Source organism: Piliocolobus tephrosceles, chromosome 10, assembly GCF_002776525.5.
Source record: "Piliocolobus tephrosceles isolate RC106 chromosome 10, ASM277652v3, whole genome shotgun sequence".
NCBI classification, from domain to species: Eukaryota; Metazoa; Chordata; class Mammalia; order Primates; family Cercopithecidae; genus Piliocolobus; species Piliocolobus tephrosceles.
The window spans coordinates 129,590,348-129,604,228 of record NC_045443.1 but is presented as its reverse complement, the minus strand read 5'-3'; the positions used below and the strand labels follow the sequence as shown (position 1 = coordinate 129,604,228).

At 49.5% G+C, this 13,881-nt stretch overlaps 1 protein-coding gene across 9 annotated transcripts in view; it reads right to left on the bottom strand.

Moving 5' to 3' along the window:
- Positions 1–13,881, bottom strand: part of EP400 (E1A binding protein p400) — a 133,394-nt gene that overhangs the window by 28,611 nt on the left and 90,902 nt on the right. For all 9 annotated transcript variants that reach the window (XM_023196863.2, XM_023196866.2, XM_023196871.2 and 6 more), the window contains 11 exons: positions 12,412–12,523; positions 12,108–12,251; positions 6,780–6,938; positions 6,513–6,596; positions 5,963–6,097; positions 5,562–5,606; positions 5,324–5,477; positions 4,732–4,973; positions 4,392–4,565; positions 672–808; positions 480–536 (listed from right to left, as the gene is read on the bottom strand). In XM_023196863.2, the coding sequence (XP_023052631.2) occupies positions 480–536; positions 672–808; positions 4,392–4,565; positions 4,732–4,973; positions 5,324–5,477; positions 5,562–5,606; positions 5,963–6,097; positions 6,513–6,596; positions 6,780–6,938; positions 12,108–12,251; positions 12,412–12,523 (1,443 nt within the window). The remainder of the gene's footprint in view (positions 1–479; positions 537–671; positions 809–4,391; positions 4,566–4,731; positions 4,974–5,323; positions 5,478–5,561; positions 5,607–5,962; positions 6,098–6,512; positions 6,597–6,779; positions 6,939–12,107; positions 12,252–12,411; positions 12,524–13,881) is intronic.

Here is a 13,881-nt window from a genome sequence, read left to right as displayed (position 1 = left end):
CATCCAATTCTTACCCCATTTACTTTCTTGCATCTACCCACTTCTCTACCCATCCATTCATCCATTCCTCTTTTCCCCTGTAGAACTTCAGGGCAAGTACACACACCCCTAAACATGATGTGTTCTTAAGATATGGCTAACAAAATCAGTGCCTGAGAGGTGGGGTGCAAGGAGGAAAGCCCCCCTTGTGGTTGGCCACGTGGCCCTGGCACACTCATCGTGTCTGTCAGCATCTTGCCCCACCAAGGGCCAGCAAGGACAATCCCCACAACACAGAGACAGGGCAGGGGCCACCCCATGCACACCCCAGCCCATGGCAGGAGAAGCACCGTCTCTCCTGCAGGTTCTGCGCACTGCCATGTCCAGCTGATGCCTGAACACACCAAGTGCACAACGATTTGCTGAACTCGCTGAACTCAGATGACACTGGAATGAAATCCTTCCAAACAGTAACAAATGTGTCACGACTAGAGAAATACCTTTCTGCCAACACAGACGCGTGCTTGGGGTTCTTCTGAAAGGGATTCATGCCAAGCCTGCAGTATAGACGGTGAGACAGTATTAAATAAAGGAAATATCTGAAGAAGCGTATGTTAAAAACACATCAAAACCAAGCTTCACGCAATCTACTCAGTCATAATTAACATAAAATGAGCAATCAGGAAACATACAGAGGTTTGATTGGGGGGCTCCTCTTGCCCGCAGTCATTTTCATTAAGTCAAAGTGGCTCGTGTACAGCTGGGTGTGTGTGGCATTCTCATCCTGGGCATAGATCTGGCTCGTACGGAGAGGACGGTTGTTTTTACTCTGCAACAAAATTGATGAGAGTGCATCCGAATGAGGCAGCATGGACAGACGGCTGCGCGGGACACAGGCCTCACTGGGTGGGAATCTGAGACTAAACTCCCCATGGCTGACCACAAACTTCCCTTTCCTGGGCCTTCTTTCCAAGTCCAAGCATAACCCAACAGCAGCGGCATTAAGTGGCTGTCACAACCGACTGCTATGACACTCCCCAGTCCACGCTAACCCTTTCCAGGTGTTCTCTCACATAAGCCCCATAATCACCCAAAGAGGGAGAGGGAACAAAATAGGTGTGCAAAGTGCCCGAGGTCACACGGCAGGTAAACCGTGTGGAGCAGGCTGTGAGCCTTCACCCGGTAACACCAAAGGGCAGTGTGGACCGCCATGGACACCACTGACCTCTGCCCACGGTGGACAGTAAGGCTGGCGCATGCCCAACGGTGTCTCAAAGTACATTCTTGGGGGTCTTTAGCAGTGCTTATGCCTGGCAGTCCTTCCTTCATAAATTGCACAGCTGAACAACGGGCCACTCAATTGTGGGCTACCTGCTCCCAAGACATCTTAGCATCCTGCAGAATTGTAAAGCAACTCCTTATCCTGTGAAGTGAACAGCCGTCCCAGGAATGCTCTCTGTGCAAGGTTACAGAGGTAGTGACAAGTCAAGACCAGGGCTTAAGCACCTCCTTCCTTGCCCAGGGCTCTTCCCCCATGCTCCTCTAAACTCTGGTCAAAGAGAGTGTGCCAAGGCGAAAACCAAGACTCTCACATGACACAGCAGCACAGCCCCAGGTACAGGTGTGTCTGCGCATGTACAAGCATACATGTCTGTGTGCACACGTGTCCTCTACTGCTAGAGGAATGCCCTAAATTCTGAAGGCAACACTAAGGACAACCAGAACTAGAAACCAACATCCAAGGCCACAGCAGTCTTCTCCCAGAACACTGCACCACACCGGGACGCATTCTCCTATCTGTCACCCTAAGAGTAAGCAAAGGGAAGGAGGGAGAAGGGGTGCATAAGAGTAAGACCAGGTCTATCACACAAGACGCTAGATGGCCAGGTGGAGCCAGGCCAGAGGCGGAAAGACTGTGTGTCTGGTAACAGCCTCCTGTGCAGGCTCTAACCAGGCATGAATGCCCCGTCCCACATGGCTTGCCGGAGTCCCGCAGGCTCTGAGAGGTGGGGCTGTCCCACTCACGCACACATCTGACCACTGTCACCATCACGGGCTTCCACAGGGCGTGAGGGACACGGAGGCTCAGGATGCCCTTTAGGGAGCTCGACAAGTCACCGTGGGGTCCTCTAATGCAAAGAATCATGGCCTCTACATACAGAATGAGAGGCCCTGGAGAAAATTCTAGGACTCAGGTTTCTGTTGATTCCTAAAATATAGGTTAAGACTGAATCTTACTCTACGTTTCTGTGCACAGGCTCTTGACAAAATGCTCCAACTTATTCAGAACATCACCCGCAGCCGGGGGTGGTGGCTCACGCCTGAAATCCCAACACTTTGGGAGGCCGAGGTGGGTGGATTATCTGAGGTCAGGAGTTCGAGAGTAGCCTGGCCAACTTGGTGAAATTTAGGGTATTCTTCTAGCAGTAGAGGACACATCTTTACTAAAAATATAAAAATTAGCCAGGCGTGGTGGCATGCACCTGTAATCCCAGCTACTCGGGAGGCTGAGGCAGGAGAATCACATGAACCTGAGAGGCAGAGGTTGCAGTGAGCCGAGATCATGCCACTGCACTCCAGTCTAGGCGACAACAGTGAAACTCCTGTCTAAAAAAAAAAAAAGAACATCACCCTCAAACTTTACAAATATTTTGCCTTTTTCTCTGGATTAGCTTCATAAATCAGCTATAAAAGACGACAATATTTTAGCTTTACTTTTTTCCGTAATAAGGTAATGACTATTAATACGAATGCTTCCAAAACACAGAAAACCTAATTAATGCAAGATTCCAGGAAGTCTTATTGGTGAAGGGACCACAAAGTGGTATTACGAAGAAAACTTGCTTTTCTACGTTCAACAACAACAAAAAAATGCTTTATTATCAGACAAGTATTTTTAGAAAAATGAAGAGAGATGACTGAAAGAGTGGGTACAGAAATAAATTAAGTGTGATGTTCGCACCCTGAGGATGGATCTGGCTATTATGGAGAAAATATAATTCTCACAAATTAGAAACAAAAGTAAATATAGTAAAAGTACTGGATGCCTGCCTCTACTATATCTGCCCCACCCTGTCCCATGCAAGAAGACGTGCCCACAGCTCCTGTCTGGATGGGCTCCACGAGGTGAACTGAAAGGCAGTGGTCCCCACACACCAGCACGGCAAGTGCCCTGGAAGTGGGACAGCACATCCCCCGAGGGGTGTGGACACCGGCAACGTGGGCACAGCGGAGCATGCAGATGCTGCTGGTGTGGGGGCTCTGGATGCGGTCCTGAGGCGAGAAAGGCAGGCAAGCAGCAAGAAGGAGCCGCCTGAAGAAAGCCAGATGCACAACGGAGAGTGATTACTCAGTACGAGGGAAGGCACGCCACACGCACGCCTACATGTTACTGACCAGCTGCCTGGACTCTTCCGGGGTCAAGCTACAAACCACACAACTGACTTCTTACATGAAAGACCAATGATTTGACTATACTATATGTAAACAAACACTTGCAATACTTATAGTTAACCCTGAAACAGGGAATATCACGTTTGTCAAACCATTGCAGCCAGCCAGTCATTCAGTACCGGAATAGCAGAGGTACCAGTAACAGACTTTTCTTTAAGTACGCTATGATCAAAACAAAGCGAGACAGCGTATCTTTTCACTCACCCAAAACCTTCTTGAAAATGTCTGTCTATATATGACCAAGTATTTGGATGACACCCTCATTTAAGTATGCCATGATCAAAATCCAGTGAGAGGTCTTTTCATTCATCCAAAACCTTGTTGAAAATGTATATATATCGGCCAGGTGCAGTGGCTCACGCCTGTAATCTCAGCACTTTGGGAGGCCGAGGCGGGTGGATCACAAGGTCAGGAGATCAAGACCATCCTGGCCAACACAGTGAAACCCCGTCTCTACTAAAAATACAAAAAATTAGCCGGGTGTGGTGGCGGGAGCCTGTAGTTCCAGCTACTCGGGAGGCTGAGGCAGGAGAATGGTGTGAACCTGGGAGGTGGAGTTGGCAGTGAGCTGAGATCGTGCCACTGCACTCTAGCCTGGGTTACAAAGCGAAAATGTATACATATATATATGGCCAAGTACTCGGATGACACCCACACTATCTTAGAAATGACAATGGCAGTGCAAATGTTGATATCAGATGAAACCTCAGGTATGAGGCCTGCTGCCAACACCAAGCACAGTGTGAACACCTCCATCACTGCTCATGCCGTAGGCGAGGCACAGTGCAGGAACCTGACCTCGCTGGGTCCACCAGGAGCCCAAGGAGATGGACTTCACCGCAGACCCACAGGGATGAAGGAGCCCAGTCAGTGAAGAGCAGAACTGGAGCCGATACTGCAGGCCACAGTTACCACACCTGCCTGTGTTCTCCTCGGAGGACAAACAAGACCGTGCTTACCTTCCCCTCCTCTCGTGGAATGATGACGTTCTCGTAGCGATTCCGGCACTGTTTGGAAGAGCGGTAGATTCGGCTACAGGAGTTAACGACGTCACTGACAAGATCCCAATTAGGTGTGTGAGCAGGTGACACGATTGTGAGGTTCAAAGGCAGCTCCAGTAACTGCTTTACAGCCTGGAGAACGAGGTTTCAGGTAAAACAGGCGAATACACTCTAAGTCAGAAGATCTTCCCTCCTGCCAAAGACTCCTCGCAAAGTGATCACAGTGAGCTGGAAGCACAGATGTGAGGGAGAAAAATGACCACACGTGACCGCTGGCAGAAAGACCACGCCCACCTACCTGCAGCAGTGCCCAGTCCTCACTGATGAGCCACTCGGGGTTGTCTTGACCAGGCTCAGCTGTGGGTTTGGCAAAAGTTGGCAGGGGCTTGGCAAATGGCACCTGCTGCTTCAGCAGAATATTCTTCTTCTGCTCCTTGCCCTCTCTGCGAATTTTCAGGAGGCCTGGTGTCGCTCGGTCAAACAGGGACCGAGGAGGGACGACTGCCTCCCCGTGACGCTGCTTCTTCTTCCTGCCTGCAGCTGAACAGAGAGGCTGTCTTCAGCAAGACAGTAAACCAGGAGATTCCACATTAGCAGGCAAAAGACAAAGGAAACAGGTTGGGCAAGTCTGGAGGTGCCTGGGCAAAGAGGCCGCAGAAAGCACCTGCCAAAGACAGACCTGCTCTCAGGTCTTCACGGTCAATTAGAAGGAAACATGAAGGTTTCCTCATTGGAAACAACAGAACTTATGCACAGGGCCTGAGAGGCAGTGGACGGGCATGTGAGCACTCGCCCTGCAGCAGACAGGCAGACAGCAGAAAGCGGCTGACATGCAGGGACTCTGCAGGCCAGGGCCCGCCTAGGTCACACGATGCCCTCGGGATGCGCACCTGAGGGGTCCGTTTTGTGTCGCTTCCGCTCCTTCCTCACATACACGGGGGGCAGCTTAGCCTCTGGGATGGGAGTGGCTTCATACATGAGACACATGACCGAGTCGAGATAGATGTCACTGTCGTCCTGTGGCGGGGTGGGCGGGGTCCAGAGCTGCACGGAGAAGGGAGGGCCCATGAGATGTGGAACTCACAGGAAGCTGCCCGCACAGACCCAAAGGGAGAGGGCAGCACTCACCGGCATGACTTCTGCCTGCCCATCAACATCTTCGTAGACATATTCCTGTAGGGAACACGGCACGCTCTAATTTCCACCAAGTCTCAGTGTCATGTTGTAAGCCACAAATCATGTACCTTCATACTTATTAAGTCTTCCAAATAAGTCTGATCGACATGACTATTTATAAGACTTATAAATGCTTTAATCAGAGCTGGTCAATATCTAACTGCAATCTCCAAGTGTCAATTTTTAAGAAAACGGTGTTTTTAGAACCTGAGTGAGGTTGTTTTGATATGAGAAGTAACAATTCCTAGGCATTTTCTCATGTCAATGTACAGAGACTTTGAACAGCCAAACATGGCTGAACAAGTACCCCTCAGCAGGGGGGCAAGAGGGCAGGAGGGCCCCGGGCCAGGTACCATGCTGTAGGCATCCTCGCGGGTGTAGGTCAGGAGCTCCGCCTCCTCCTGCTCCAGCCGCAGCCGGGCCTCCCTCTCCTGCAGGGTCTTCAGGTTCCAGAACTCCCACGCCCTCACTGCAGTCATCACTGCGTCCTGATGGGGAGACCAGCAGGAACTTTCAGGATCAGGAACGCAGCTCAGAGCACCCCCGAGTCCCCGCTCCAGGTCTCCCTGCTGTCTCAGAGCCACATGTTCTCTATACACACCGACCCACGACGTGTCACCCTGCAAGCAGCAGCCTGCTGCAAATCAAATCAAAGACACTGAGGGGAGAACAAGCCCCATGATCCCTATGGGGGGAAACCAAGCTCCACGGTCCCTACAAGGGGTGAACAAGCCCCATGGTCCCTACGGGCTTCTCGAGACTCTCTTCATTTTAAGTTCGTTTCCAAACTTGTGGGTTTTGGCTTTTGTGACTTTAATTTAATGAAGTCACATTTACTTTAAATCAAACTTAACTCTGAAAATATTGCGATTTTTTTTCACTGACCAAAAGTTGACTCCTTACCTCACTGTCTCTCGCTTTTTCTTGCTCAGTGGAAGCATGGAATAATTCCAGGTAATTTAAAGCATATTTTTCGATTGGTGTAAGCTGTTCCAAAAGTATATTTTTTGAATAGGGTTAACAGCAAGTTAATAAAAGTCAAATTCCGTATACAACCCACTCACCAACATTTGAATCAAAAAAGTGATTTTTCTTGCAGTAAACAATAAATATTTTATAGAACGGTCAAATTTTTAAAGTACGTAGTTGTAAAGGAAAACATGCCCAAACCTGCTCCATGAAGTCAGCTAGTTCCTCTAATTGGGACGGTTCTTCATCACATGGCATGTTCTCAGAGTCTGAGGACAGAGCATCAGTGTGTGGTCCCGGCACGCCCTCCTCTGCGGACTTCTGGGCATCCTCCTCCAGATACTCAATACTCTTGAGGGCCTGAGGAAAGTCTATGTTTAGATTGCCTTGACAGACTTTTTAAATGAGGGTAGTTTGGAGAAGAGCCACCCTATGTAAAGTTAACGGAGATGCCTACACTGTAATCACCCACTCTCTACAAAGGCAACCACTCCTTCCCTGAGGTCCTCTTGCAGGTGAAAACGATAACACACTTAAAGAATACAGAAATGAGCGGGAAATCTCCTGGGCCTTGCTAACCTTGCTATCGAGTTGGGCAGGCAGGCCCCATGAAAGAGCTAAGCACTGACGCAGGCAAAGCGTGCCAGGGCACCCAGGGCCAGGGAAACTCCGAGAACAAGAAAAGCCCAGGAGGCTCCATCTCAGACCTGATGCACACCACTGCCCTCAGCTGACAGACACAGCAGGACAGAGGCTTCTGTCCAGGAAACAGACAGCAGACGGACAGCCCAACGTTATGGCAGCAGAAGCAAGTCCACCACAAAATGTAGCATTGATGACTATAAACACACAAGACAGCTTTATCACAGTGCAAGACACGCAAGTTAGAATGAGGAGACGCCACTGTTCAGCTGCAGAAACAGCTAGGAACACACGTCTGATAGTTACCTGCAGATGGGGCAAAAGACATCTGACATGGAGGTATGGTTTTTAGTTAGAAGACACAAATTAAAAACTGATACAATCTGTTTCCAGGGTAATCTGGTAAAACCTGCAAAGTTATATAACACCACTTCGACACTATACACAGAACTTATTGCCAGATAGCTGGTGCACCTAAGTAGCAAACATCAAACAATGCAACATGTAGAAGAAAAGAGAGGAGGATGCACAGCGACCTTCAGGTGGGCAGAGAATCTCCTCAGCAGAGCACAAAAAGCGCCCACTATAAGACAGCAGACGTGGGCCCTGGATGGTGTCAGAACTCGAACTTCTGCTCATCAATATATAGCGTTTAGAAAGGCAAACCACAGAATGGGAAAGATATGTCACGTCTATCAAACAAAGGCCTTTTATCTGGGATACATAAGAACTCCAACAAGTCATTAAGAAACAGAGACAAATGGCCGGGCGTGGTGGCTCACGCCTGTAATCACAGCACTTTGGGAGGTCGAGGCAGGTGTATCACCTGAGGTCAGAGGTTCAAGACCAGTCTTGCCAACATGGAGAAACCCCATCTCTACTGAAAATATAAAAATTAGCCAGGCGTGGTGCATGCACCTGTAATCCCAGCTACTTGGGAGGCTGAGTTGGAGAATCACTTCAACCTGGGAGGTAGAGGTTGCAGCGAGCCAAGATCATACCACTGCACTGCAGCCTGGATGATGAGTGGGACTCCGCTTAAAAAAAAAAAAAAAAGAAACCCAATAAAAAAATTGGGAAAAGCCTTGGCATTTCTTTAAAAAGTACTCAAACTGCCAGTAAATATATGAAGAGGCACTCAAACTCATCAATCAACAGCAAAACTACAAATTAAACCACAATGAGACTATCCCACGTTCCGCCCTGCAGCTACAGTGACAGGACCAGCAATTTTGCCTCCACACCACCACCCAGAACAACCCCATGGCGGGAGCATCCCCGGCGCAGCCACAGCATCTCCTGAAGTCAAACGTATGCAGCCTGAATTGCACATGCATGCTTACCAAAGACAAGAATAGAAACATCCACAGGAGCACAATTCAAATTAACCACTCCATCAAATCCACGAGCCGCAGATCTGATCAACTGCGGTATATTCAGACAGAACTCTACACAGCAATGAGAATGAGTTACCGACTGCCGCGCACAACAAGAAGGCAGACCCGAAGGAAGAGCGCCCCATGTATAGAAAGTGCAGAAGCAGGGAATGCTGTCAGAATTCACAAGAGGCAGCACCAATGGGGGACCGGCCTTCTGAGGAGCCAGCCGCATCCTCCTCCACCACCAGATGCTAGCTACTAGGTGCTTCTACTGACGGAACATTTCTCCACCTGGAATCTTTGTGATGCGTACACTTGCTGTATGTTTTTGTATGTCAACAAGGACTTTTCTTAAAACCATTTCTCAGGCACAAATCCTCTGATGAGTGTTGCCAATGACAGAAGAATCCTACAGCCACAGCCCCGTGCAGCAGGTACGAGCACATCACGCTAACGTGGATCTGCCTCCGCTGGCAAAAGGTCAAGGCTAACCTACCTCTCTGTTCCCAAGGGCTGGTCAAGCCAGTGAGGAGCAGCCACCCTCCTCACACACCCACTGCAGGGAGTCCTGCTGGCTCCACCCTCCAAAGACCCCCCTGCTGCCCCGGCAGGTCCCCCAGCTTTCCTCACCAGCCTTGCTCACCAGTGTTACTGCTCTGGGACTCTTAACTGGGCCCCAGGATCCCCCTGCCTTGCTACAACCGAGTCTCAACAAAGGAGTCAGAGCGACTCTCTTAGGTCATGCCAGACCCTGCACCACAGCTTGACTCAAACCCTTCCAAGGGCTCCCTGCAGTCAGGCCCCACCTGGTCACACCCTCCCCACCCCTTCGGCCACACTGACCTGTCTACTGTGGTGACCACAACATTCTCCCCTGGACTCAGCATTTCACAACTTCTCGTGTGAATAAATTACATATGCTTTACTCACTAGGTTTGGTTTCTGCCTCTCTCCTTACTAGAATATAAGCTTCATGAAAGGTGAAATTCTTGTCTTTTTTTCGATCCTGTATCCCCACTGCTTAGAACAGTGCCTGACACACAGTAAAACAATCAACAAGTATGTTTCCGAAGAATCTATGTGTTGAAATACTATGCTGCTGGGAAACAACAGAGCCAACATGGAAAATCCCGGACTTCGGATGGACACTTGGGTGGATTCCGTGTCCTGGCTGCTGGGACGGTGCTGCGATGAACACGAGGGTGCAGACACCTCTTCTACGCGCTAATTTCAACTCTTTGGATAGACACTCAGCAGTGGGATTGCTGGCTCCTGTGGAAGCTCTATTTCTACATTTTTGAGGAAGCTCCCTGCCGTCTCCCACGGTGGCTGTGCCAATGACGTTCCCAGGAACAGAGTGCAACAGGTCCCTTTCCTCCAGGTCCTCACCAACACTCACTATCTTTTGCGTTTTGATGACAGTCATCCTAACAGGTGCCAGTTGGTACCTCATGTGGTTTTTATTTGATTTTCCTGATGATTAGGGATGCTGGACATTATTTCGTCTACACATCGGCCACTTACATGTTTTCCTTTGAGACACACAGAGTCAGGTCCTTTGCATATTTTGTCTTTGAGACAGGGTCACTCTGTCACCCAGGTTGGAGCGTAGTGGCACGATCACAGCTCACAGTAGCCTTAATCTCCTGGGCTTAAGAGATCCTCCTGCCTCAGCCACCCCAGTAGCTGGGACTACAGGTGCTCACCACCACACTCATAGTTTTTAAAATTCTTCTTGTAGAGATGGGGTCCCACTATAACGCCCATGCCAGTCTTGAACTTCTGGCCTCAAGCCCTCCTCTAGCCTCAGCTTCCCAAAGTGCTGGGATTACAGGCCTGAGCCACCACACCTGGCCTCAGCTATGATTTTGTGTTGTTTTTCTTTTTCAACTTCATGCATGTATTACCTCCTTAAAACAGAATGAGGTTGATCCATACCTCCTGATAGGTAACAATCTGTCAGGTATTTCTGTGTAAAGGAAATGACACACAGACAATCTCTAGAAGAAATGTGAGAAACGGGGTGCTGGTGGGGTGGGGAGCAGGGCAGGAGACTGGCTTTTCATTATAAATTCTCAAAGGTTTGGGTCATAGGTGGATCCCTCAGGAATAGACATGCTCTGGGGTTGGGGGAATGGGTCTCGCCCTGTTTGTCCTGTGAGGGTCAGTCTATTAAAGGGAGCCTGCTGTCTGCCCCTCGCTCCCTCTCTTGCTGCGTGGCCTGCACATGCAGCTCCCCCTCCCCTTCTGCCACCATGGAAGCTGTCTGAGGAGGCCCTCACCAGACAGATGCTCAATCCTGAACTCTGCTGCCATCAGAATCATGAGTGAAATAAACCCCTTTTTAAAATAAATCACCCAGTCTCAGGTATTCCTTTACAGCAACACAAACGGACTAAGACAGTCATACCCCAAGTATTTCTTACTTATTTGGTAACTGAGTAATGTTTAGAAATGGAAGAGGAGACAGCATCAGAGTTGGTGAGAACAGGCTGAGTACAGGCAAGGAGGGGGCTGACACCATGAGGCTGGGAGGCTCAATCTCACGTGTCGAGGGACAGGTGCTGAGAGGCTGTGCAGTGTGCCTGGTCTGGTCTTTAACACTTTCACAGAAAAGAAAAACACAGAGAAAAGCCCATGCAGTCATGCGCTGTAGTCAAACAGGGCAGGAAAAAAGATGCACAGGGATACCTTCCAAGGTAAGAGGCATACAAACGGGGGCCCCAGAACAAGCTCTGGAGGAGTGGCAGGGCCACATGAAGGAGGAGAGGACTCAGAGAACGAAGGCAGCTAAAAGCCTCCATCTCCAGGACGTGAGGCTGTAGGGCTTTGGCGGGCAGCCATGGGGACGGGGAGGGAACAGTGGCCCCGTGACAGGTACGTGATGTGTCCACACAGCAGCACCCTCAAAAGGGAAAAAATCAAAGGACCCAAACATGCCCTCTATCTTCTAGTACCCACGCCAAAACAGTAAAATACTGACATAACCCGACAGCCAAAATATTATCACTTCAACAGGCAGCCAACATTCAAAAGTACCAACATGATAGTCTGTGTTCCTTCTTACACTCAGTCTTCACAATCAACCGGCACCTTACACTTAGCACCTGAGTGCAGGCTGGTGGCTGCTCTGCTCAGGGAGAAGCCAACACAGCCAGCTGGAGGGGAGCAGGGGCAGTGCTGGTAGAGCCTCCAGAGGAGGCAGGAATAGATTTCCATGGGGAGGGGAAGGAGCTGAGACTGTGGGAAAGTGCGGATGAAGACAGCAGCAACTGCTTCAGTGACAGGCCTGTGGTCCGACCTTCGCCCCATTTCCCTCACTTGTATCTGCAGTTCAAAATCCCCATGACAGAAAGAAGGGAGTGGGGAGGCTCCAAAAGCGGGGATGGGAAGAGGGCTTCAGGCCAGGGAAGAGTGGGGACTGAGCACTCAGAGCCCCAGGGGAGGGTGCAGGTGTTCTGACGGCTCCCACCATGCAACTCTCCAGCCAGATTCAGTGTATTCTCACCTCTATGAAAGGTCTTGCAATTTTGGGTGCAATGGTTTCCGTGACAGAAGGTTCCTGAGAAAGCACCACAAACTCCTCAGCTTTGACCGGGAAGCCAGCATCATCCATGGGAGAATAAACCTCAAACAGCTCCTGGATGGTTCGCTGAACACAGAGACGTGTGTTACTCCCCAGTACAAGGTCCAAGTATGCATCTGACCTGAGCTGGAGACCTAAGCCCCTCGCTGGTGTACACTAACACCAGGCGATTCCATGCGCCACACAGCGGGCCTCACCTCAAGGACTCTCATCGAATAAGGAGTACCTGAGTTAAGAATGCCATGGAGTAGTCATTTCCCTGAGCAGCCACTTCTCGGATCAAATCTTTAGTTCCATTTTTCAACAATTTCTCTTCAATGGAATTGCCACTCACAAGCCTGCAAACGAAAGATATAAGATGCTAAGTCGGTCACCTGGAAATGCAGTGACAACAGGCTGGCCACAGTATGCAGATGGTGATCAGCGAGTCCGCGCCCTCGTCCAGGTCTACCCCTATTTGGAACATGCCTTCGTGGGGCCCCAAAGGCCGCTGTCAGCCAGCCCCTCCAATCTTAGCTCTCCCGGCTCCCAGACAGCTGACAGGAGGCCCCTCCAGAAGATTCTTCGCTGTCCCACCTCATCCTTCTACACGTCATCCCGTTTTTCTCCCACCAGTCTCAACTTGGAAATGTCCCCCCGGTCCTTCCAGATGTACCTCCAGCATCTATCTTCTCTGAAACTTCACTGAGCCCAACAGGCAGAACTGATAATTTCACAGATTTGCTTGTTAACCCTCACGAGACATCTCATTCTCACGTAATTATGGACATTTTCATCTTTTTAACCCCTGTACACTACCAGACCCACAATAGGTGTTCAATTAAGACTATGATTTGTAGATGTGACCCCACTGGACAGACGGACCCCCAGTGCAGAGACACATGGCTTCCTTAAGATTGTATCACTGGGGACACAGAACAAACCACGCAGTCTATTGCCTTCCCATGAGGCTCATCTGCCTGTAAAATGCTAAATGCTAACCCCCCAAAATGCTCACATTAAACAATTTTAACAGCATGATTTTCACAGAGATGAAAACCAATTTTTTTCAGAAAATTCCAAATTAAAAGGATCCTAAATATTAAAGAAAAACAATCATAGGGAACAGAACGGAAAGTGAAGACGTGAACCCAGACACAAACAAAGGAACTAAATACGTAATAAAGGGAAATAGCAACATGAAAGACGGACGGACAACTTCATCAACAGCAAACCACCACCTAGGACGACTTTCATGGCCTTTAAATGAAAATCTACTCTTTCTTGATTATACTACTACATGCTCATCGTAAATTATTTGATTACATAAAAGTATAAGAACAAAACAAAAAATCACCTGGATTCCAATCACCCTGAGAACCATTAAAAAAAGTAGGGATGGCATTTCCACCCACCTTAGTTCACAAGAAGGTGCCGCTGCCTATGTGTGATGGTGTGCACTTCCACGGGCACACTTTTCCTAACAGGTGTACTTCATGGCTGCTTCAGGGAGGGTGGCCTGCCTCTCCTGCCCTCTACCCCAGCAGACACGTCAGTGTGAACCTGGGTGGGTGCGTGCTTCCACGACATTCCGTGTGAACCTGGGTGCGAGCTTCCACGATGCTCTGTGTGAACCTGGGTGTGACCTTCCACGACGTTCCGTGTGAACCTGGGTGTGTCCTTCCACGACGTTCCGTGTGAACCTGGGTGTGTCCTT